Source organism: Lonchura striata, chromosome 4 (assembly GCF_050655825.1).
Source record: "Lonchura striata isolate lonStrDom1 chromosome 4, ASM5065582v1, whole genome shotgun sequence".
In the NCBI taxonomy this organism is placed as follows: domain Eukaryota; kingdom Metazoa; phylum Chordata; class Aves; order Passeriformes; family Estrildidae; genus Lonchura; species Lonchura striata.
Window position 1 is genome coordinate 22,392,515 of NC_140706.1, and position 25,852 is coordinate 22,418,366.

At 38.0% G+C, this 25,852-nt stretch overlaps 1 protein-coding gene across 1 annotated transcript; it reads left to right on the plus strand.

The window, feature by feature from the left end:
• The first annotated feature begins 6,243 nt into the window (after positions 1–6,243).
• PGM2 (phosphoglucomutase 2) lies at positions 6,244–24,986 on the plus strand. Its single transcript, XM_021533151.3, has 14 exons — positions 6,244–6,360; positions 10,738–10,905; positions 11,731–11,837; positions 12,182–12,266; positions 13,503–13,586; positions 14,149–14,342; positions 15,471–15,660; positions 16,310–16,407; positions 18,843–19,023; positions 19,140–19,233; positions 20,288–20,417; positions 22,894–23,083; positions 23,692–23,825; positions 24,591–24,986. Exons 1-14 carry the CDS (start codon positions 6,289–6,291, stop codon positions 24,691–24,693), a joined length of 1,830 nt encoding a protein of 609 aa, XP_021388826.1. The 5' UTR covers positions 6,244–6,288; the 3' UTR covers positions 24,694–24,986.
• Positions 24,987–25,852: the final 866 nt, after the last annotated feature.

The window sequence follows — 25,852 nt, forward strand, 5'->3', positions numbered from 1 at the left end:
TGAGCACTCAATGGGAACTGCTGCAGGTTCAGCACTTTTGAGAAACAGCTTACTTAGAAGTCTAAAGTTGGATTTAGAAGCTTAAATTTTTGGGAAACTTGTTATGTTTTCTTAACAAGTTATGAAAATCCTCATAACTTATTGTTGTTAAGGCAAATACCTATCCAGTATATTTATGCTTTAACCAGTTTTGATTTTTTTATTTTACTCTGGATAACTAATCCTGGTTAAGGAAAGCTTTCCTTTACATAGGGTGAGAGAACTGTCAGAATCCCTCTCAACACCATTTCTGTAACAGACAGCACAGTGTTGCTCAAGTCAAGTTGTAGGCTTGGTAATTCTGCCCAGATATCAAGAAAATTACCTAGGCAGGGAATAAAGTTTAGTCACAACCAAACTGAAGGACATATATAAAAATAATGCATCCTACTCACTTCTTTCGTAAAGGAAAGAACTGAGTATTATTTTGGGTCAAAATAAACTGTGCATATTACTCTTGAATTCCATTAAATCATAACATTAAATGTTTCTTTTTTGTCACAGCATAATTTGACTCACTTGGACAAGGGGTGAGTTCATGATAATGATTCATTAGTCAGACTAATTTTATTTTTCACTTCAGCTTGCATTTTTGGTCTTTATCAAAAGAGAAGATTTAAGAGAAGGGCAGCAGTCCAAAATATAATTGAAAAGAACTGGCATTAGCTCTGACTTTGTCTTATGTGTTGAACAAACATAAGTTAATTTATCCTTGAACCTAGAAACTGAATGAAGTCTAGAACAAGACAGAAAAAGCATTTTTTAGTAGTTCTGCTGCCACAGGATCCAAGATCTGACTACCAGAGATCAGGAGTCTATTCCAAATAGTGGAAATTATAAAAGACATTCAGTTGTGAACAAGAAACTGTTATGTGTAGTAGATATAATTTGCGCCATTTCTAATATGATATATGTGATATTGAATATTTGTTAGAGTACGGCTCCCCAGGAGATGGGCCATGTCTGGGGAAATACAGAAACCCCAGGTGCTGATTCATCGCATAAACGACCCGAGATGGATATCATGGAAATCCTTAGACAGATACATGGGAATGCAGCCTTCCCATAAATTTCATCAAGGGATTCAACAAACTCCAGACAATTGTTCTCCCTCATCACCAAAAAAAAGAGAATCTTATTAACATATCAACTCTAAATAGAACAAAAGACTGATTGCTGAAATCTAGGCCTCAGGTGGAATTTTCCCTATAAAAACTGCTTGTGACAGGATGGAGGTGTGTGGGCATAGGGGAAAACCTCTGCTGAGGCTGACTCCTTGTTGCACACCCAGGGCCGACCCCGGGCTCGGCTCTGTTCTTTCCTTGTGGCTGGCTAGATAGAATTTGATTATAAAATAAATATTTTATTTTTTCATGTTAATTTGGCTGGACAAATTTTCATTTATAACAAAACTTACAATAAACAATGGAGAAAAAAATTCAAAGAGGAAGCATAAAATAATCTGACACATCCTTGGGTTATCTGGTAGACAACAGAAGTGGAGAACAAATGCTAGAATTCAAGCCATGAATACAATAATCACCACATCCTTCCTTTTCTTCCCCTGCTTCCCCCTCCCCTCTCATCAGGTTACAGGAGCAGTGCTTTATTTAAGACAATATCCTCTTCTGAGGGCTATATGTGCTTTTTGAAATGTGCAATGTACGCCACAGTTTCCCAGTCAATCTGTGCTGTAGAATCAAAGCTTTTTTCTCTCCTTCCCCCTACTAGTATTTCAAGCTAGTGATATAAGTGAAAATTAATAAAATACCTTTAATTTTTTCAGACTGTTTAAAGTAGTGAAGCTAAGACAAGTATGTACTCTAAGCTCTGAGAACCTAAAGCTAACTTTAACTTGTCATCAGTAATAGTCTATAATCCTTAGTCCTTTTATTTCTGTAGGTAACACACATTGCAATTGTTATGTCCCAGCTGGCTGCAAATGGAGAATGATCACGCATTAAAGCATACTGAAAATGGGGGAATTGGATAGAAGAGTTTAAATGTAATATCTGTACACACAACAAGAAAATATCCCTAATTGTAACTGTTATAAATGAGAATTTATTCAGCCAGATTAAAAATAAGGAAAAAAATTAATTTTATTAGCAGTCAAATTCTATGTAGCCAGCCACGGAAAAAGACAGTGCCGAGCCCGGGAATTGGCCCTGGGTGTGCAACAAGGAGTTAGCCTCAGGAGAGGTCTTCCCTTATGCCCACACACCTCCATCCTGACCCAAGCAGTTTTTATAGGGAAAATTCCACCTGAGGCCAAGATTTCAGCAATCAGTCTTTTCTTCTATTCAGAGTCCATAGGTTAATAAGATTTTATTTTTTGGTGATGAGGAGAAATAATTCAGTGTAATTCAGTGTCCGGAGTAGGTGAATTCCTGATGAGATTTTACGGGAAGGCTGCATTCCCATGTATCTGTCTGAGGATGTCCATTATATCCATCTTGAGCTGTTTACACAATGGTGCAAATTATATTTACTACACATAACATAACTTTCACTTGCTGTTTGCTAATGTTTTATCTATTTGAGCCAGGTCTTACAAGCTCTCATAGACAAACATTATACCCGTGATAGCTCAGCTCCCTCAGGTGGCATAAGTAGCAGGATGGCTCCTGTGACAGTGTTGGAAACAAAAAAGTTTTAATAAAAAGCAAAATAAAAAAGCTCTTTACAGAGAAAAACTGAGCCAGGGCAAGAGGTTCTTGCTGTCGCTGAAACACTTCACAAAAGCAATTTACTTCTTTTGTTCTCTTATTTTCTAGTGAATTGCTTAGGTGGGACTTTTTGGCTCCTGTCCAATTAGCAGTCTTTAAGTTTGAGGTGAAGTCTCCAAGGTCCTATGAGGTGTCTTTTAACCAAATTGAAGAGAGAAACTTCCAGGCTTTTGTCCTTTTTAGGAGACAAAGAGTAACTTGTTTACTCTGTCAGCAGGGGGCACATTCCTACATTAGTTAGCATTTCACAAATTTTCTCTACAGCTGTATCACAATACTGCATAGGTCAGCAATGAAAATTTTAGTTTCCTTGCCATAACATGCAACATCTCATGTATTATAGAATGTGTCAACATCTCAGAGTCACAGAATGGTTGAGGTTGGAGAAGACCTCTGGAGGCCATTTGGTCAAACTTCTCTGCTCAAGACCCACCTGCCCAAAAACCAGATGGCTTTTACATATTTCCAAAGATGAAGACTCCAAAACCTCTTTAAGTGCTCAGTCACTGTCACAGTGAAAAAGTATTTCCTAATGTTCACCAGGAACCTCCTCTGTTTCAGTTTGTGCCTCTTGTCCTGTCAGTGAGCACCACTGAAAAGAGCCTGGCTCCAGCCCCTTTGCATCCTCCCTTCAGGTATTTATATATGTTGGAAAAATATAGTTGCAGATAACATAAAATTCAAGACTTGGCTGAAGATATTGATGAGCATTGCTCTTCCTATCTGCAAGTTAAATAAAGCAATTTGGTGCTGTGGTGTTAAGGCTAAAGACTAATACAGCTTACAGACAAATGCCATTTACTTGGTGTTAAAAGCCTATGCAGCTGCAGCCACACTGAGCTCAAGCTATAACATTCAGTTTTCATCAGAAACATTTCACTTCAGAAAATGTAGGTCAAAAAGGATGCTTTAGGTACTCCACAAAGTATGCTACTCTGAAGATTTAGCATTAATGTGAATTTATTTATGATTCCACCTGTTTCAAAGATCTAATTAAAATTAGATAGTCTTTTAAGTTCCCAAAAAAGAGTATAACGTCAGCAAACTTACTTGGTTTATTGAATGGATTTTTAAAGTTTTATTTTGTTAGTTTCAGCTGGGTTTGGTAACACATGAAAGAAAAAAAAAAGGAGAACACATCATCCTTTATGTCTCAGTTTTATCTGATTTTTAACATGTAGTCAACCAATTTTTCTCCAGCTCAGTGTCTAGGGCTTCTCATGAAATACTGTTGGGTTCTGAATTCTTTCTTGGAAATTTGCTTTTTGAAAGAATCACTAGGAAGGATCTTCCTGTTAAGTTATATAGTATTTTGAAATATTTTACACAGTATTGTTTTAATGAAAAACTGTGTTCATCACAGCAGCAACTGCAGGCAGCAGTTGGCTATTCTTTCATGCTCAGCCTCTTCTGGTATCATTAGATCATGAAATTTTCAGGACTGTGGCACTTTGCAGGTTGCATGGTTCTGGCCACTCTGCTTAGAGCAGTCTCAAAAGGTATTAGACAAGAACTTTGAAAGAGTTTTTTTCTGTGACACAGCTGAGCCTATACTCATATGGAGTACTGGATCCTGATAACCATTTTGGTCCATCCTGAAGAAAACCTGCTTGATTTATAGCCAACCTCAGGTATTCAAAGGAAAGAGGACATGTTCCATGAATCTGTCACCTCCTTCAGTTGAGTCAGTGGCAGTACTTTGTTATGGTGCTTTACAAGGTTGGTGTTGTAGTGGCTGTATCATTCTTCACATAAGCAAATCTTCCTTTTTTCCTGTGGTTACTTCTTTCCTGCCTTTGATCAGCATGTAGAAGTTCAGTGACATTTACACAAGGCCAGCCCCTTCCTCATTTGCCCCATCCTCTAAACCTGGGGGAAAAGGGATGCTCCAATTGCTCCCATTGAAGCACTGTTGGAAAGTGCCTGGGGAGGATATCCCTTACAAGAGTTCAGATTCAGGATTTGGCATTCCTGGCAAATTAATAATCTGCTCCTCCTGTATGGCACCTTCACAGTGATCCTGCATTTCTCAGCAGCCTCAGAACACCTGCAACACACACTGCATCCGTACCACTCTCGGGGATCTTCCCCTACCTTGGCCTGTACTGCAGAGTTAAACAGGGAAATCCCAGTCACTCCTTATGGCACTCCCTGCAGATGTGCATCACCTGGTTCAGCCCAGCTTCAGATAGAGACTGATAAAATATAGGGAAAGCCTCCAGAACGCCTTGTCCTGAAGCTCCAGAGCACTCAGACTACTGTTTCCCTTAGGACTTTGCAAAGCTGATGACAGAAATCTTATTAGGCAAGAAAGAGGGTTCAGTGTTCTCTGGTCTGTATGTTTGCCCAAAAAAATTTGTAAGAAATCAACCAGGATAGAGGGGCTTATCATAGCATCTTCACAGGATTCTAGTTAAAATGCAAGCTTAGTTATAGGAACTGTTTAGACAGAGCAGCAGCTTGGCAGTTCAGGCTTCTGTCAAAGGCACCATGATATAAGCTATAGTAATATTCAATCAAAGCCATATTAATCTGTTCTTCAATTCCAGCAGAAGGAACACAGTCCATTTTCCTGAGTGAAATTCAGTTACTTTTTTTTTCCTAATTTTGCAGCTGAGGTCAGATTTGTGTTCGGCCAGAGATGCAGAGGCCAGAGGAACTGGGTTAAATGACCATTATCAAAATGATAGAGAAAACAGATGATAGAAAAGCAGACAAACAACTTTTTTTTTTCTGTTTTTCTTATTCTTCTGTTCCTCTAATATTTCATCGTAACAGTTTTTCTTTAAGGGTATCATAACAATTATTTAACTGATCAGTAGTGACTATAAGTATATGCATTAACATTTTTGCAAGTGATGTAGCATTTCTCTTGTTCACATGCATTCTGGTAATGTACTAGTGAACTTCGAAAGGTTTTCAAGTATCTGTACAAGTAATTATTTCTAAGAAAATTTTAGAATCATAGCACGTTTCAGAAAGGACTTTAAAGATAATCTAGTCGTAATCTTTATCCTAAATTAGGTGCTCCCGAACTCATCCCTCATTTATCTCGACTATAAAAAAAGGAATCTCAGTCGCCTTAGTCCAATGCCTGTGGAATGTGACACTCCCAACAACAGCGCTACTTTCCAGTCAGCCACGCTGCGGAGGCGGCGGCTGTGTCCAGCGCTGCTTTCCAGCTGTTATTTGAACGCTCCTCCTCCTTCGGCGCAGTGCGAGTGCGGGGGCCGGGGCTAGGGGCTGCCCGGGGCTCCCCGGGCCGGCAGCCGCAGCCCCAGCTGACAACGTTCAGCGCCCCGGGAAAAAAGCCATTAAATCCCCGCTCTAAGCAAGGGCCCCAAGCCCGCCCGCCGGGCCCGAGGGAGGCGGGGCCGCCCTGTCCGGCCGTGGCCCCGGCCCCGACCCTGACCCCGGCCCGGGCGGCGGGCGGGGCGGAGGCGGTGCGGCCCGGGGCGGAGCGCAGCGCCCGGGCGCGCTCCGGAAGAGGGAAGGAGCGGAGCGGCGCTCGGCGAGCGGGATGGCAGCGCGGGGCTCCGCGGGGGACGGCGCGCTGCGCCGCGCGGCCGAGCAGTGGCTGCTCTGGGATAAGGTGAGGGGCGGCGGCTCCGGCCGGCAGCGCTGGGCGGGGGGCGCGGGCTGGAGAAGGGTCGGGAGGCGCGGCGTGACGCCCGGCTGTTGCGTTGTGCCGGTTTCGGGTGCGGTAAAAGCACCCGTTTGGTCCTTTGGCTCTCTGACAGAGGGGTGCTCTCCCACCCCTCCATCCATCCCCTCCCTCCGGGGCCGGCTCAGGTGGGGCTGCCGCCCCCCGCCTCTGCCGCCCCCCGCACGGCGCTGCTCGGTCACCTGCCGCAGCAGCCGCCTCTTTCGGTTAGAAGCATCCCGGCTGGGCGCTCCTTCTGGCTTTTAGCTCTACCGAACGTCTTTTCCAAAAGGCCCTGTATTGTTCAGTCGCAGGGCAGCTGGTAGATTGAATTATTAAAGGCCAGCATACATTGCCTTGTTATCTGTCTCTCAGTGTTAAAAACCTCCTGGTACCTTCAAATTCTTGTTTACTAAAATATTGATCCCAAAAGACATGGGTGCTCACTTCAAAAACACTTGGAAATCCAGAAGTTCTCGGTCCTGGTTTTTTCAGGTGTAACTTCCCTTCCTGTTGAGATTTATCTTTGATTTTGACAACACTATATGCAGAAGTAAAATCTTCTGTGTCTTTCTGTTTTCCAGATACCTAAAGAAATATCTTACCATAGTGGTGTTCTGGAAATGGTCATGTAGTTGCTTGCTGCTGCAAGTCCCACTGAGATGCAGGCCTCTATTGGCACATTTGGTTTGCATTTTTTATGTCCTTTTTCATATAATTTGTTCATTTGACTGTATTGGAACACACTAGCCATTGACCCTCTTCAGTCACTAAATTGACTTCCCCTGGGCTGAGCATTCAGCAATGCTTTCTGAGTATTGTGTGGCACACATACCTGTTTGGTAAGGCATCTTCTGCTTATTTCAAAGGTATCAGTGGAAACATATAATATTTATCCTTTTCAGTATTCTTTCCAGGTTCTAAAGGATGTCATTAGAAGTACCTTGAGGTTTTTGTGATTCTTCATTCAAATCAGTAAACTGTTTAACTGACCAGTTACCAAGTTCTGGTTTTATTAGTGATAGAGCAGTGCCAAACTAGTCCTCTTTTCAGAAATGCTAATGCCTCACATCAAATGACAATATGCTTTTATGCCTTTTTTCCCTCAGTTTAATTGAATTTGAGAAAATAGTTTGGTTTTAGAGCCTCTTATTTACATAGCTTCCCTCACCAGCATTAGTTATATTCCTGTCCTCTGTGTAATAATTTGCTTTTCAACTGGTTATTCTGATTCTTTTATTAAACTCTATGGAAATCTAATGCAATATCCCTTATAGCATCTTTACTTTTGAAAGTTTAACCCTCTGTTAGCACTTGCATTTTTGATTCAGTAATAATTGACTAGTGTGCAATACCCATTCCTGATTGCTCAAATATGATGAGGTATTTTAATTTCTCAGGGAACTGTTGCATGTTTCTATTGAGCAACAGAAGAATCAGATGTAACCCTTGTTCATTTACTCTGATATAAAAAAAAAGTTCCTTTTTGATATGCAGAGCTAGGTTAATATTTAATGATGATAAGCCCCATGTTTCTTACAAAATAATCATCTGCAAGAGCAAGCCCTTATGGCTGATGGCAGTCCTGCTGACCTAACTGGAAGTTCCTACCTACATGACAATTACTCTGCTTGTTATCAGGCTGTTTTCATCACTCTGTTCATTACAGTAATAACATATTTTTCATTCTTTCTATTGTCAGTCACAGAATTATGAATGGAAGGTAGCTTCTGGTTTTAGTAAAAATAAAATCTGTTTAGTCAGAAGTTTTTCTTCTCCTGCAAAACCTTGTGGGGACTACTCTACTGATGATAACTCTTTGGGCCTTCCTGTAGTGTAGATTAAAGTAAATAACTTGAGTGTTACCAGGTGATGTTCAGGCTAATTGCACTAGTGATATTATCTTGGTATTAAATCATCTGCCTGTATTAACAGAAAATGGCACTCCCGTACTCGCATCTGGTTTGATTTGAGAGCAGAAAAAGTGTAACCTGGGAGAATCAATTAGAAAGTAAAAAGCCAGCACTTCATCCTTCTGATACAATTTGGTCCTTCTTTGGTAGAGATGCTGTGAAGAGTTTGTTTAGGCAGAAGAAAAAGCCAAAACCAAGATTAGTTTTTTACTTAGCTGTGTACAATGGCATCATAACGTTCTCCACAGAAGAAAAAATAGGTACATTCTTAGGAGAAAATAGCTATAAACAATTATAACTATAGTTCTGGAAAAATCCTTCTGCCATATTGAACAGACTTGGCCTGGCTTTCACCATTATTTGGTGTTGGGTGAAGGCAGGCAGTGGGGAATAACTAAATTAATGCAACCAAGTTTTCTGTAGAAAATCATATGGAATGAAACCCCTAAGATTTGAGCAGCCCCCTGGACATGTACATTTAACCAGACTTAAAAAACTGGAGGATCCCTCTAGTTTCACATTAGATACCAAACCTGGGAAATTGCTCTAACAAAAACAAACAAAATACTCCTTGGCTGTGAGGGCTGCAGGATGCTCCTGATGTCCTTCTGCATTGGCATTACAGCTTCTAGTCTGTTAAACATCTGTAGAAATGTGTGTGGTATCTGCCTAAAAACATGCTCATTTCAGTATTAAGAGATGACTCATGTGCACAGAGCTCACACAGAGAAATTAAAAGGTGACTAGGCAGTGTACAAAACTAGATGCAAATGGTGTCATTCAGGTTTTACCTTTGAGTCATAGGCCTGATAATACAGCAAAAACTTGATGTCAACTTGTAAACAGCCTAAACTCAGTTACGCTGCCCTATATATTCTATAACAGCATAGAATTATATTTATTCTTGCAGAATGTAATTACCCAATAGTAATAGACAATTGTGTCAAGCTGTCTACAAGGAAGTGTCTGTTACAACATTCTTGAACTGGTAAATTGGTAATATTTGCACTGGAAATCAGTGATTCTGGGGTACCTAATTGTTTATTGCATTCAAGAAGCTGGATTTTATTTTTTATTCTTCAGTTTATTCTCCATTATGCAGCTTGTTCATTAGCACTAAAGGCTCTTTAGCTTTTCCAGTATATATTTAAACTATGTTTGTCCTGTGGCAGTGGGTGCACAGGTCAGTGCTTAGGACATCCCCACTCTGGTCTTCATTTGATGTGCAGAATGTGTATACCTTTGTATGCAAACTTACTCACATGCCTACTACTTATGTGTTTGCAGCGTTTTCTGAAGCTGCAGAAGATACATGGTTTTACATTTAATTTTTTTTCCTTTTTTTGCCTGGAATGATACACTTTTCTTTGCTGTAAGGATACCTAGGTCATCCAGGAAATAGTAAAGTCCAATGCTTTTATGAGTTCATTTAATTGCCTAGAAATCCAAGTTTGTGTCCCTTTGGAAATGAGAATCTGTACTCCAGAGTAAAGTGTGTGTACTCGTGCAGTGAGCAACCTGCTGCCTCTCCAGATAATCCTGTTGTCAGGAGTCTGCCATCTGTCCTCTTGGCTCCTAAGTTCTCCAGAAATCAAATACTGAACTTCACAAGTCTCATAACGTTGAAAAGTTGAGGCATACAGGACTTTTCTAATTCCCTGTGTCTGGAAACTGAAAGAGTAATTAGCAATAGAGAATCTGTGCAAGCAATATCCCAAGAAAAGCAGTGAAAGTTAGAAGCTCCACAGAGAACAGTGGTCTGACATGGCGTTTTTGTTGCCACTCTTTAGCAATTTTATTTAAGAATTTGGCTGTAGTTTCTAGGCTTTCATCCGAGGGTTATGCTTATTTTTACAAGTGTTTCCTGCAAATATGTTGGAAATTATCTTCTGCCCAGTCTGCTTAGTTTTTCTGCTACCTCTGCTGTTAGCCAGTCCTGGGACAAGGTTATGATTTAATTTGTTTTAAACAGTGCTATAGAAATAACAAATATTTTTTAATAATTAACTTAACTTAGTTTCTTAAATGTTTAGTATAGTTCTTGTGATGTGGAAAAATTCTCTGAACTGTGGAAGTGCTGCTTTTTGTTTGTTTTGTTTTTAAAAATAGCAAACATTAAAAGTGACATCTTGGAAATCTTTTAACGTCCCAAATTGTGATATATATATATATATATATATATATGTATATACAAACACACACGTTGTTGTCCAGGTATCATGTTCACTTAAGGAAATCTAAAATAAGTAATACTTGAGGTTGTACTGACTTAAAATTAAGAAGACGGCATGAGTTCTGGTGTTCTGGAAGTTGTGTGCCATGTTGTGATACTCAAACCCAGGGACTGGGACAGAAAGTCAGAACTCTGTTAAGACAAATCCTCATTTAAAATGTCTGAATTTTGTATCAACAGAATCCAAAAACTTACGCAATCGTGAAACAATTGCTTGCGGAAGGAAATGCTGGAGAACTGCAGAAATACTTTGGCTCACGGATGGAGTTTGGCACAGCAGGGCTCAGAGCTGCCATGGGAGCAGGGATTTCCCACATGAATGACTTGACTATTATCCAGACAACCCAGGTATTGTGTTCAGCACTTCATCTCACTTAACTGGTTGTGTATATGAATGGAAGAGCCTGATTTATGGCAAGCAAATGAGTATCCTATGGAAGTACAAGTTCTCTCCTATTCTTCCAGTCTTCAGAAGTAATTTAAATTATAATTAATAGCTGAGTGCTGATCAAGCAGAGAGAAGCTATTAAACCATTAGAAGAAGTTACTTTCCGTATTTGATTTGCAATTTAATTTATACACAGCTGCAGTTAAGCTCAAGTGTAACAGTGCTGTTGTAACAACTACAAAAAAACCCCAAAGGTAGCCAACATTTGGTTAAGCTTTGTGTATGCTAGACATGGTTTTACATAAAGGCAGTGAAGGTATGTATACATAAATGAATCCTGAAGTAGATCTATTTGGGGAAAAAGCCCACAGCCTTAAATAACTGCAGCCTGGAGTGGTGATGCATCATGTGCTAAAAAGATGTCATTATTAAGGGTGAAATTTGGTTAAAAAGCTGAAACACTGGCCAGCTGTTCTCTTCCTCATGTGAGACCTATGACAGCTGAATCATTTCTCAAAACCTGCAATTCAGACTAATTGTGTTACCAGTTCCTTTTCAGAATTGATTGTGATATTTTGAAAAGTATTTAAATGCTGTTAATAGGTTTGCACTATTGATTTGGGTGGTGTTTATTGGTCCTGGGCAAGCAAAATCCCAGAGCAGTTCAGTGAGATGCTATGTGTGCTCAGCTTCCTAAGATATCAGCATCTTAGCTATTATCTTAATGTGATGATAAATTAAACATCAAGATTGGGTTAATGATGTGGATTTGTTGTTGTCTTAAGGGATTTTGCAGATACCTTGAGAAGAATTTCAGTGACCTGAAAAAGAGAGGAGTTGTGATTGGGTTTGATGCTCGTGCTCATCTTTCCAGTGGAGGTAGTAGCAAAAGGTACTTCTTAGGTTTTGTGTTCAGGATTTTGTAGCTACCTTGTGTGATCCATGGTGAATCTACTTCAGTTGTATTTTCTTTCTGTAAAGTTAATTAATGTGTGGGATTTACTGTATTCTTATATACTGGTAATGCCAAAGCAGTTCTTAGAGTTGTGCTTTGTCTATTGGGAATAGTGAGGGAACACGTTTAAATTGGGTCTGTACAATAATTGAGATATATTGATAATTGATTTTGTTGGGATTTTGTAATTGCATTAGGGTAGGAGGAAAAGCTGTGAATTCCAGGAAACTAATAGGCAAGAAAATGAATATATTCTCATGGTGTCTTTTCTTCCTGTTTAGGTTTGCAAGACTTGCTGCCAATACCTTCATCAGTCAGGGAGTTCCAGTTTATCTATTTTCTGATATAATACCAACTCCCTTTGTGGTAGGTTTTTCATTATATCTTTTTATTACTTTATCTGCTTTAAATGTACACAAATTCTGTCAGATACCTTGGATTACTTAAATTAAGGATGACTACACAAACCAGTTCTTACTTTTTAAGCTCTTCCTCTAGAGAGTCTTGGTCTTATTTAGCTATGTGTTGTTTACAACATCCATAGGGAAGGAAGAATATGGAATGTCAGCAGATAGCTGTGGAGTCTGAAGTCTGAAACATGCACTCATATTTGTCTGGATTTTTACCTTTTTTTTATACCTTTTTTTTTGTTTTTGTTTGTTTGTTTATTTCTTTTTTGAGGGAGGAGGGGCAAGGGGAGATATTGGATCCAAAATAGCAAGTTGTTGGAGTGCAGTGATGTTTTGCCAGAAGGGTTGTTGGATAGTGTCCACGATGCCCCCATCAGAACACCAGGTGTCTCCAGAGCAACACAGAACAGCCCTTCTTGTCCTTTAGCCTTTAGGCCCTTGTCCTAAAAGCAGTCATTTCTCCCTATACCAGTTGCTCCAGTGAGGATTGCAAACAGAACACAGTGGTATAAAGACTTTCTACATAGCATTCTTATACTGATAAAATTTTTTATACATTTAGGGTCAAATTCTTCATAGTGCAGTTTAAAGTGGTGTAACAAGAACTGCAGTTGATTGCATTTCACTATTAATTAAAGAGCCAGGGGTAAACACAAATTTGACCTGTGTTAATGAATAATGCTTCATTTTTAATTCACTCCATCTGTTTTGAGCTAATTTATAAGAGCTCTCTCCAAAACAATTCTCTTCTGAACCCTGATGGAGTAGCTGCTCCCCAGGCTGCTCCCAAAAGGCAGTGTGGATGAGACTGCTTGAGCTGCAGCTCTCTGCTGCTGACTTGGGTCATTACCCCAACAAACTCAACACCCTCTAAGGCCTTTGGTACCTCGAGTCATTCCACAGTAGGCAACATGTGCATCTGTCTTCCCTCTAGAAATACAATAGACATTGACAAAGCATCTGGAACAACATTAATAACGTGTAAATAGAAAAATGCATAAGACAAAAAAAGGGCTGAAGCTGAGTCACATGGAGTCTGGTGGAACAAGTACTATTTAGTTTCTGCTTTAGGGAGTCATTGTGTATTTCATACTGACTTTCTTTTCATACTATGAAGTATTATATATGCATGAGAAGAAATAATATACAATATGTTGCATGTTCTACTTCAAGTAACTTTCTCTTGTTACAGCCATACACAGTAACTCATCTGAAGCTTTGTGCTGGAATTATGGTTACTGCTTCCCATAATCCAAAACAAGACAATGGCTACAAGGTATTCTAATGTGATCCATTTTCTGTTGTCTTTTTTTTTTTTTTTCCATGTAGAGAAACAAATATGATTGTATATAGTTCATATCATGGTATAGACTGAATTAATTACTAGTCTATCTTTTCTATGTATTTAAAGCTAGTATTATGTTAAACTAATAATGCAATTAAAATCTTCGCTCTAGAAAACAGGATGCCATTGTAATCTGCTATCCACTGAAAAAAACACAGCTGAATTGCCTGTCATTTAGTAGCTGGGCAGTCATATACAGACTGCTTCCAAAATACAAAAATGGAAGTTTCCTCAGTAAATGATTTGGCCTTGTTTTGTGTTTCATTATAGATTTTGATATATTTTGATATATTTTGATAGAATTAAACTGCTTTTTTAAAATAAAATAAAAATGGGATGTAAGAAGAAACACTGAGAATATGAACAGAATACTTTGGGTATACCTAAGCCTAATTAACTGTAATACTCAAGTGAATTTACTCCACCTTAACTAACAGAAAAAACATAACAAAACTATCTTACAAGATTAATCAAATACCTATTTTTTATTTAGGTTTACTGGGAAAACGGTGCTCAGATCATTTCCCCTCATGACAAAGGAATTTCTCAGGCTATTGAGCAGAACCAAGAACCGTGGCCTCAGGCTTGGGATGACAAACTGATTGACAGCAGCCCACTACTTCATGATCCATATGCCCTGGTCAATAAGGAGTATTTCAAAGACATACAGAAGCAGTGCTTTTACAGGTGACTGTTGTTAATTCCTTTAAGAATACAGGATATTCCATCTAGTGTGTTAGCAGGGAAGTTTAAAATGATGGAACTGAAGGTGACCACAATCCTGCCATGACCCAGTTCTGTCTGTACCTTTTTGTCATCTTTTGGAGTTGCACTGGTAGCTGTGTGGTGGTGTTGTAAGCCAGTTCATAAAGCTCTCCTAGCAGAAGTCTAACCCAGCAAAGTGAGCAAATTGCTGATGATATCTCCATGTATTTTCATGGTCATGCATCAGCCAAGTGTCACAGCAAGACTGGGGCTGCTGGAGGTGAGCTGGCATGGACAGCCCACCAGTCTTAAAACAAAATTCTCAGGGAGACAGTGAACCAGGTTGTTAAGCCACTTGGGGATGAAGAAGTTCTTGCTCTGTCATTCCAGTCTTGCTTGTACTCCTGATAGCCTTGGGTGCCTTATGACAGCCTACTCCTATCACTTGCTCAGTAAAATCTTTACTCAGCAAAATGAAGTGTATGTTTCTCCTGGTGAACAGTTAAAATTGATTTATGTAGTAGATGAGTATCAACCTTTTAGATCTGCTTATTTTATGTAGAAATTTTAAGCAGCAGGAACCATGTTCTTACTCTTGCTAAAAACAGTCAGGAGTTACTAGAAAACTGGGGCTAATGCGCTGGTTTTTCAGAATTGGAATTAAATGTCTCCTTAGGAGTTTGCATGATTTTACGTATGCCCAACACTTCTTACTTCCTAAAAATGAGTGTGCTCAAATTGGGCACGCTGCTGTTGACTCACTGTGTTCACAGTTTTTAGGGGTGGTTTAAATGCTAGAGTTGGGGATGAAGAGTCTCTAGTCAGTTGTATTTGTTTTTCACTTGACTTCTTTGGGATGTGTAGACTGTACTGTCTTTCTTACTCCAGTGGTTTGCACATACTAGGACACTGGATGCCAAGAGTGATTCTTATTGTTGAAAAATTAGGCTAAGCCAATTTTCAAGCCATTGCTTTTAAAGTCTGACCTCCTTTAATTCATTATTTTAACAGTAATATAGAATACTGAGTTGTATGTGTTTCCAAACATAGTCAGTTTTGTGCAGTACAGTCTTTCATGTCCAAGTTTACTGTTAACATGCTTTATTTCAGGAATATAAACAAGGAAACAAACCTGAAATTTGTTCATACTTCTGTGCATGGCGTAGGACATAAATTTGTGCAGTTGGCGTTCAAGGCATTTGACCTTAGCCCTCCTTTTGCTGTTCCGGAGCAGAAAGATCCTGATCCAGACTTCCCCACAGTGAAGTATCCAAATCCTGAAGAAGGCAAAGGTGTTTTGGTAAATGTATTTCATTTTTTCTTAATAATTGTGATGTCTTTCAGTGTTTTCCTTTTTGCCAGAAGTCACAGCTACATATTGGTGGAAGGTCAACTTTTAATCTGTTTCATAGCCTTACATTTAGTGAAGAGTTAGCTTTCATTGACATAACCCTCTTTGAACCAGTCAGGTAGTAATTAGCTATAACTTTCAACTACTTTGTTCTGTGCTCTAACAGAATGGGCAGGATCTTCACATGGGACAAAGTGATAGTTATTTAAAAAAATAAAATAATAATAAAAATCTTATTTGTTTTTGGAAGGCTTCTACTCTTTTGTTCTAACACAACACCAGGAGGGAGCAGGAGAGTCCTGACAGGTGGTTAGAGTTTCTGCTACTATTTTTGTTACACTTTATTATTGAAGGATCCCATTAAATATAGGTAGCTTTTAATTTGGGCTGCAGAAGTGGAATGATGTAGGTAAAGTTAAATGTCCTGACTATGTTCTTCTGCTGCCAGGATAGAAGTTTTTGGAGTTTTTGAGAGAGACAATGATTTTGGGTGTTTGAGATTCAATAAATTGGGAAAATTACTTAAAACCTATAAAGAAAGTGAAAATATTATTTGGGGATATTAACACTCATCTGGTCCTGCTTGCCACATTTCCAGACATTGTCTTTTGCTTTGGCTGAAAAAGATGGGGCAAGAATCATTTTAGCAAATGATCCTGATGCTGATCGACTGGCAGTGGCAGAGAAACAAGAGAGGTATGGTAATAAAGTAATGCAAACCACTGACATTTTTTACTCCCAAGGGTAGGCTCATTTGGAGAATTCTTGCTACTTGTGTTGCAGAGGAAGAATAGTCAAGGTAATAATTATTTGGATTGAAAACACAACAAAATATGGGAAGACTATGAAGCAGACCACAGTAGAGGCAGGATATGAAATAATGATCAATATTAAACAGTGTACAGAAGCCTGCATAAATAGTTGACACTTGCTTTAATTTAGGCACAGAAGCATGTGAATTGTTATTATTGTGTTATACCATTTCAAAGGTAGGTTTTCAGTTAGATTTTTTTTGCATAAGACTGATAAACATTATTTCATTCTAGATTTATTAAGCAATTACTTGGATTCAGGAGAATCTGTATAGTTCCCTGATAATCTCTTTTTCTTTAGTATGAGTATCTTCTTTCTCAAATCCTGTTAAACCAAATATTTTACTAATCATTATATGATTTGTGCTTCTCTTGCTCAGTTTTCCACTTCTTTACATAACATTACATATTTGCATTTCACCTGGAAGTTTTTCAGAGTTTGGTACTTCTCAGTGTAGTTATTTGTACTCTCCCCTTCAAGAACCACCTGTATGAGCATTATTTATCTTCACATACCCGGTCAAAGAGGGGGATCACAAAAGGTAAACTTGCTCAGTCAGGGGTTACCATAAATTGTTCATATTTGTGAAAATGCAACCTATAGTTTTCATTCAATATGGCTGTCCCCTTATTTCATGCCCTCTGATATCTTATACCTCTACACTTGTTTGCATTTCTGTATTGTGTTTTTTTCTGATTAATAAAAGAAAGCTGAAGTTCAAGCACTTGGTATCATATCTACAAATAGTGGCGTTCCTCTTTTATTTACCTTGATAAAGCAGAAACTAATCTGAGCAGTTATAAACTACAGATCCTCAGTAAAAATAAGCTGCAAGGTTTTCAGCTTAGAGAGGAGCAGAAAAAAAATCTGCTGCTGGGCCAGCATATATTAATTCCCTGTGTATGAGAGCCAGAAGAGGGATGTAAAATTATGGCAACAGTCTTTCGTACCCAAGGGATGATATGGGCATCTAGGTGTCCTCAGTGGTTGTGGGTGAATTAAATAGTTGAATTCGTATCAGTTAGACAAATTTCAAAAGTCCAGTTAAAGGAAACAGTGCAAATACCCATTTTACTCAACAGGTAATCAAAAAAGCTAAAGTAGTAGCTCTAAAAGTAGCAGTATTTTCTTTGGGATTTTGGGGTGCTTTTAAATTCATTTGCATCACAGCATGAACTAAGGAGGCTTCTCTGCCTTTGGAAAAAGAATGGTCTTTTGTGGACACTCTGCTGTGTCTTGGACAGTGTTAGTTGGAGGGTTTGTATTTCAATGGTTTTGGTCTCTGCCAGCATCAGTTGATAATGCAGCATTGAGGAAAAGGTGTAACATATGCTAATTACGATGGGTTAAAACAAGAATGCAAAATCACTCATGCTTTTTGTCTGAAAACTTTGAGCTACCAGAAACATGAAGAGGGGTGTTAGTTTATTGCATCCATCACCAGTGGTGCTCTCATTCTGCTACCTCTACACTCATTGTTTAGCCAGTCTTAGTTGTATCCTAACTTCCAGTCCTGCGTCTTCTCAGACTTCTGTAGCTTTTCATACACTAATCAAATATTAATATAGGCTTCTACAGTATCTGTACTTCTTCTTTGACAGAACCTCCTGTAGAGTACACTCTCTCAGCACTCTTACACTAAGTTGCTGCTGTGCATTACTTTGTGCCTGTTGGCATCAATAAATGCAGGAGACTGAGTCTGCTTCTCTTTCACAACAGGTACTGTTTCTGTAGGTCTTGGTTTTGGCAGTCTGGAGGTGTCTCTGTCCCCTTTTTTGGCAATTTTGACATTTGTCTTTTTTTCTTTTTATTTCCTGTTCTAGCAACATATCCATATTAATATTTTATACACATTTAAGATTTTTTTCCCCAGTATTCCTAATGACTAATTGATGTATTTGTGATTAAATTAAAAGTATTTGTCACTAGGTCAACTAAAAATACTGATCACTTGAAAACTGTATTTTTGTGTCTATGTGCTTGTCTTAATCACTGAATTTATAATTTGTATGCTGAACATTTTTGTTTTACTTAAAATATGGTGGAAATACCACTGTTTCATCTTTGGATAACTGCAAAAGCTTATGTGTATGATAGAAAAGAAAGGTAACCATTTCAGAATACTTTGGGGGAGGAATTTTTTTGTTTGTTCATTATGAACACATGATACCTTGTTACTGCTACGTGGAATTTGAAGGCAGTGATTTATTTGTTAATATTCATTTATAGAATTTATATTCATTTATAGAAGAACTAATAGGTTCTTTTTTACCCCCGGTATTATCCTTTGATTTTTTGTAATATTCTTTTGCCTCTAGTGGTGAATGGAAAGTGTTTTCTGGAAATGAACTGGGAGCTCTTTTAGGCTGGTGGATCTTCACTTGCTGGAAGAATAACAGTAGGGATACTCATGCCATTAAGGATGTCTACATGTTATCCAGTACTGTTTCTTCCAAAATCCTGAGAGCAATTGCACTAAAGGAAGGTTTTCACTTTGAGGTAAGCAACATGTTACACATTATCCAGTGTACTTTTAGCATTTTTCCTACAGTGTCATGTCTTTGTAAAACATTGCTTTTCCTTTTAATGCCTTTGATTTCTCCTCACTGCTGTAGGAAACACTGACAGGTTTCAAATGGATGGGCAACCGTGCCAAACAGCTCATGGACCAGGGGAAAGCAGTTCTTTTTGCATTTGAGGAGGCTATAGGTAAGAGAATGTTGTGTTTTCATATCTTGCAAAATAGTGAAAATAGAACTACTGCAAAAAGTGACAGAATTGCAGAGTCATAGAATGGGTGAGGTTGGAAGGGACTGTTGGAGGTCATTTGGTCCAATCTTCCTCCTCAAGCAGGGTGTCCTAGTGCATATTACACAGGATTGGGCCCACATGGTTCTTCAATATCTCCAGGGAAGGATATTCTACAATTTCTGTGGGCAACCTTTGCCAGTACTCTGTTAGTGTAATGAAGTAAAATGTAAAAAACAAAAAGTAAAAATGACAAGTAAGGGTGTCTTCAATACAATGGGTGTATTTCCAATGAGTAACATAACTATCAATTTTGCTAATTGATACTAGTTTTTAAAACCTTTCTATCTCTGCTTAGCACAAAGTTTGTGAGCTAGGAGTATATATGTACAGTAGCGTGGCTCTGCAGATTTGGACTGCAAATTCTGCATAAACTTTTCTAAAAAAAGAGAAACAAATACATTTTTTCAGACATGAACTTGAGTTTTTTTACCTGACAGATTTAAGCCCAGTGTAAATGAGAATAAAATAAAAACTACCCCAAATTATGTTTGTGAACATGATTGAAAGCCACAAATGAAAGTTATGAATTCATGAGGAGGAAATTGTAAAGCTGTAATGCTATTTAAGTATCTCAATACCTGAAAACCAGAGAAAATGTGGCTAATTTCACACATAATTACGCTACTGTATAACATAATCACATTTGAGACAATGCTATACTTGCATTGTTCCTGCAGTGGAGCATTTCTCTATCTAGAAAGCTCCATAAGGACCTGGGAGAACGTGGCACTGATATGATGCAAATCTGTCTTGAAATTCTATTAAATACCTTACTTATTAAAATTAACACTGATTAGAAGATATTTTTTTTTCTACTTTTTGTTTGACTCTAAAATATCTGTACTATGGTAATGTGCATTTCTCCTTTCAACAGGTTAGCTTGTTTGGCTAACCTTCCCTTCCTATTTCCTGTTACAAGTGTGTCTAATTATATCTAATGTTCGTTGTTTAGGTTATATGTGCTGTCCTGCTGTTCTGGATAAAGATGGTGTCAGTGCTGCTGTTATAACTGCAGAGATGGCCAGCTTTTTGGCAACCAGGAATTTGTCTTTGTCTCAGCAGCTGAAAGCTGTCTATGATGAGTGAGTTCAATTTTAATTTTTTATTTTTCAGACTTTCTCAATTTCACATAGTGGGGTTAATAGGGACTCAATAGCAGTCTATAGTTTATAAAGAAATAAAATGTAGATTATTGTACTATTAAGACAATGCTGTGCTAATAGTAATATTCAGAAAGTGTTCCTGTCTTGTGAACAAGAATATATTTATGACTTTGCTTTGTGTTGTTTTAAGGTATTTTAAGTATAATAGTAACTACCTTAGTTATTCTCTATTAGTAATGAGATCTTTATTTTGTTTTTCTGAAAGGGTTTTTCCTTTTGGGAAGTCTCGCACTTGTGTCCTTTTACAGAAGATTGGGCAGGTTTTTGGCCAGTTGTATTGCTGAGCTGTAGAGATTATGGTGCTTCTTGCTGCTTAAATGAGCCAGATAGTCAAAAATGTTGATGGCAGAATGGGTCTAAGTAGCTCTGGGTTATTTATGCTATACATAGAAGCCAGCTTGCTCCTGTCCTTGCAGGGCCACTTACAATTAGATTAATTCTAGTTGGCTCTAAAGTTAGGCTTTTTATTGTATTATTCTGTATTTTTTTTTATAGATGATTGTTGTTGAGTTTTGGTTGTCCTTTTTTCTTTCTGCTCCTGATTAATGAGATTTGAGCTGATTATGCAGAAGTGCTGTGACTGGCCATTACTCTTGGCTGTATACAGTCGGGTATCCCTCTGAGAGCTTTTGATATGAGGCACTACTTTTTCTTTTGTTCTTTTTTAATGGATTCAAAGAAATTAATAGCTGAATGAAGATGAATATTAGATTTCATGAGGTAGGGAGTGGTTTTTGTATAGGTTTTTGGTTGTTTGTTTTAAAGGAGGGAGCAGCACAGGCTGTTTGATACTCTCCAGCTCTTCATGTTTCATAGACACTAACAAGGGAGTGTGGAACCTGTAAAGAGACTTGTGAAAAACTCCAGCCTTTGTGCTTCTTGTTTTGCCCATCCTGAGTTCTCATTTATGTGCAGCACAAGCCATGCTTGTTTTGTTGCCCCTTTTGGAAGGAAACAAGTGGAAGGAAACAGTGCTTACACTGCATGGATAAATTATGTGATATAAAAGCATGAAAGAGAAATTCACGCCTAGAGCAGCAAATACAGCATCTGATGTGAGAATTCCCTTAAATGCTTCTAGCTGGAAGTGCATATTCAAGAATTGAATATTCAACCACTGGCTTGACGGTTTTTTTCTTGGGTTTTTTTTAATACTAATACAGTAAACACCTGCTTCAGATTGACCTCAGGATATTTGACTGAGTGAAATTGAGCTGTGCCACAGTTCTGCTGTATACATGGCCACTGAAGAGGACTCAGAGCTGCTTTAGCATAAAAGCAGTCTGTAAGATGTTTCTGCACATAGTCACTCTTTGTGGCAAGGCTACAGATAGAGGGAAGGATACAAATCTGCCCTATTAAACTGTAGTTTGATAATGAGCTGGAAGGTTCTTGTTTTGTTTTGGGGAATTGTTTTGTATGTATTTGATTTTTGTTTGTGGCTAATACAGAGTTGCAGTTTTCTACTTCTTACTACTTTACTTTTTTGTCAGGTTTGCCTTGTGAGTTACAGTTGAAGCAGAAGAAACTGTGTTTTTGAAAATGTAGAAGGGGAATCTGTCTCCAAATAAATGCAGATCAGGAAAAGGACATGGTGCTAGTAGACTTATCACTTCTTTCAGATACAGGATAGGTTTTGTTAATTCCCTTACTGAATTCTTAAGGCTAATTCAACTACTATTAACCTTCAAGATAGCCATTTAGGTATAAACATGACCCATTTTAAGAAGGCATTCAGTTTTCTAGTGTGAACATCCTAGTATTAATGAATATTCTGCCCCTCAGATTTTCACTGCCATCAAAGATATTTATCAAGTCTTGATCTGTAGCAAGAGCTCACTTGAACAACCAGTCCAGGCTTGTATGTTTCTCAACAACATGTTATTTTGAAAAGTCAGTGTTACTGGGTCATTTGTCTTTGCATCATGTTACCTGGCAGCAAACAGGTGAGGTAGAGAGACAATGTTTAGAACAGTTTAGTTTAGTAAAAACACTTTAATGGGAGAGTAGAAACACTTCAGTGAAGTGTAATTGGAAAAACCAATCTTGAATTTGTTTTACTTACTGAAATCGACTCAAACAAGCTATCTCTTCCCTTCCTATGGTGGTTAGAGCACTTCAAGGCAATAATGGTATCTTTTTTTTTCTGGTGTTGCTGTAAACTTTCTCAGTTTTCATCCTTAAAAATCAAAGGCATCTGCACAGAAGTTTATTTAAAGTATGTAAAATGGGATAATTAAGCTGTTAGACCCTTTTAAAATTGTAGGGGCAAGAACTGATGCTGCAGTTGGGTGAGCATGAGTAGAGTGTTGCTTTTTGGAAGGTCATATAATGTGTCTGGTGTACAACTTTTAGAACATTGCTTCCTGGATTCACGAATATTGCGTCTCCACAGATACGGCTTCCATATTACCAAAGCTTCGTATTTCATCTGCCATGATCCTAAAGTTATTCAACAGCTTTTTGACAACCTTAGAAATTTTGATGGAAAAAACACATACCCAAAATCTTGTGGTAGATTTAAAGTTTCTGGAATAAGGGATCTAACTACTGGGTATGACAGCAGCCAGCCAGATCAAAAGGCTGTAAGTATCTTTCTAAATTACTTGTAAATCGTATGTGATGTATATGCACATAAATAAAACATTCTGTGGAGAAACACAAAACATATTTACATAGTGAGTCATAAAATAAGTTAGATTGGTGATGATTATTTTGCCTTGGTGAAAGGAAGTGAAGCCAAGAGGGTGTGGGTTTTTTGTTAGGTTTTGTGGTGTGTTTTTCTCTGTGTGTTTTGTGAAGAGCAGTAGGAGGATCTTGCTGCCTTGCTACAGCAATCTGCATTGTTTTCTTGTGAGTGCAAATTAAACTGTCTATTAAGATGTGGCTTTGGATTCTATGTTTTTCCACATTCTCCATTCCTTTTCCCCTGGGAGATGCCATGACAGCTCAACTTCATTAGCAGTAAAAAATTGCCTAGATTTGAAATGAGCTACCTAGCAGTGATGCAGTTCTACTAGATTCCAGGCTGAGGGGGCAAGGCTGTCCTTGTAGTCTCAAGACCACAATGTTGAAGAAAATAACTAAACTATAATTGTAGCTGATGCTTTTGTCATACTATCCAACATCAAGTCATGGGTTTATATATCGTCTCTTCCAAGTTTTTAAAAAAATATATTCTTAATATTTCTAGATACTTCCTACTAGTAAAAGCAGTCAAATGATAACATTCACTTTTGCTAACGGAGGAGTGGCCACAATGAGAACCAGTGGGACAGAACCAAAGATCAAATACTATTCTGAACTTTGTGCACCTCCTGGAAACAGGTATTGTCACATACAGCAGTACATTTTCTGTAACAGAATCTGTGTGGCTTTTTGGCATTGTTTTAGAGAAATAAGAGCTCTCCACGGTCAAATAATATTACTAAAGTCATTTTAGTGAATGTATTTGTATAAAGCTTCAAATCTGCAAAATTTGTTGACACATTCTTGTCACTGAAATTTCTTTGAACTTGGTTTTTACATTCAGAGAAAACAGTATCAGGAAAAACATTCTGCCTTAAATAAATACAAGTATTTTCACCCCTTTTTTATATGCATAGTTGCTTTAAAATTATTCAATCAAATATAAAATGTTCTAATATATTTCAGGCCCTTTTATGTTTAGTAATTATATCTTTAACCAGTGGCCTTGGAAATCATACAATCTTAAAGATAATTATTAATTTATATAATGAAAGTAATACCTTTTCACAGATGAAAAGTCATCTAAGAATAGAACTGTGATTTTTATACTTGTAGCAGTAGTCACTTACCTTTAGTAATAGAAGATCTTCTGAATTCAAATTGGCCATACAACTTTAGATTATATTGTGGAGTCATGTTTCTTCATAGTCTTCATGCAGATCAGTTGAAAGTGAACATCAGTGCATTGCCGTAAGAAATCAAATGTATAGACTTTTAGCATTAATAGTAAATGTTCGTCTAAAGCAACGCAACAGATTTAAAAATTCCTCATACTACAACTATACATTTTAGCTTTTCCATTGTTTCACTGTTTTCTGTGTTCGTGTGATTTTTGTTTTCCAGTGATGTTGAACAGCTGAAGAAGGAGCTGGATGAATTGGTCAATGCTCTTGAAAAACACTTCTTTCAACCAGAAAAAAACAAACTTCAACGACAGACTGAGTAAAATAGCAAAATTACTACCTTGATTGGCTTTTGCAGAATTAGAAGTGCATTATTTAAGAAGTTAAGGTTTTTTAGGACCAAACATCTGACTATAATGACTTCTACTTTTAAGAGTTATTTTGGATACTCTTGGCTCTAGTTATCTTATTTTGGAAGGAAAGTACCTTTACCCTTAATGAACCAAAAAAACCCAATCAGTTGAACTAAAAGTTTCATGAACTAAAAGTTGACTGCAAATGTAGTTCAATCAAAACTTGTTTTAATTAAATCTAAGTAATATTCTGATATCTGAAACAGCCTGTTTTGTGGTGACTTATTTCTTTTGTGTGCATATAATCTGATAACAGTGTGTAACTTTGTATGGGATTAGATTTGCAAAGTAAGTTCTTCTGTTAACAGGAATTATTTAGAGCCTGTGGTGAGACTTGGGCAAACTTGGTGCAGATGATTCAGAAGCAGTCATCTTTCTCATGGATTTTGGCCCAAAGTAACAAGAAACTCACAGCAATTTTTTTGAATATGTATTTTTTGTGGGATTATATATCATATTCCAGGCTAGGGATACAAAGTGTACTTAACTGTCTTTGAATACCATGAACCCATTAAGATAGTATATCTACATGCAGCACCTTTTTGTTGCCTCACTGAACTAGGCATAACTTGTTCAATGCACACCATAGTTTTGGAGCCTCTCACACTGTTTGCTGCCATGACTTGGTGCATGTCTAATTTTAGAGCAGAAGTTTTGATTTCATTGCATATAGGTTTCAGATTCAGTCAAAGACAAACCAGAAAATTTCTAACCAGGCAGAAGCCTGAGAAAGTACTGAGAAAGAATGTAAGTAAGTTCTTTATCTCTCTTGTTTATAGTGAAGTTTTGCTAGTGTACGTCATTCACTGCACACCAATAGTGTGAGCTGTCTTCACTTCAGGACTAGTAGGGTTGGTCTGCATGAAGCTCTGCATAAAAGAGCGATGTATTTTGAAATAAATCAGTGTTACACTCTCAGCCTTCTGAACAAAGTCTATTCATTCCCATCCTGCCTCAACTGTGTCAATTGCGTGCTCTTATCTGTGCTTGCAAAGCCTGAGAGGGTTTTTTGGAGGTTGCCAATTGACTTTAATATGGGGCTTTTCTGCATTTTCAGTATTTGCATTGG

Coding starts and splice junctions, on each gene's coding strand:
- PGM2 (XM_021533151.3), top strand. CDS start 6,289: ATGGCAGCGCGGGGCTCCGCGGGGGACGGCGCGCTGCGCCGCGCGGCC. Junction 6,361..10,737: donor AGTGGCTGCTCTGGGATAAG/GTGAGGGGCGGC, acceptor TTGTATCAACAG/AATCCAAAAACTTACGCAAT. Junction 19,024..19,139: donor AGGAAGGTTTTCACTTTGAG/GTAAGCAACATG, acceptor TCACTGCTGTAG/GAAACACTGACAGGTTTCAA.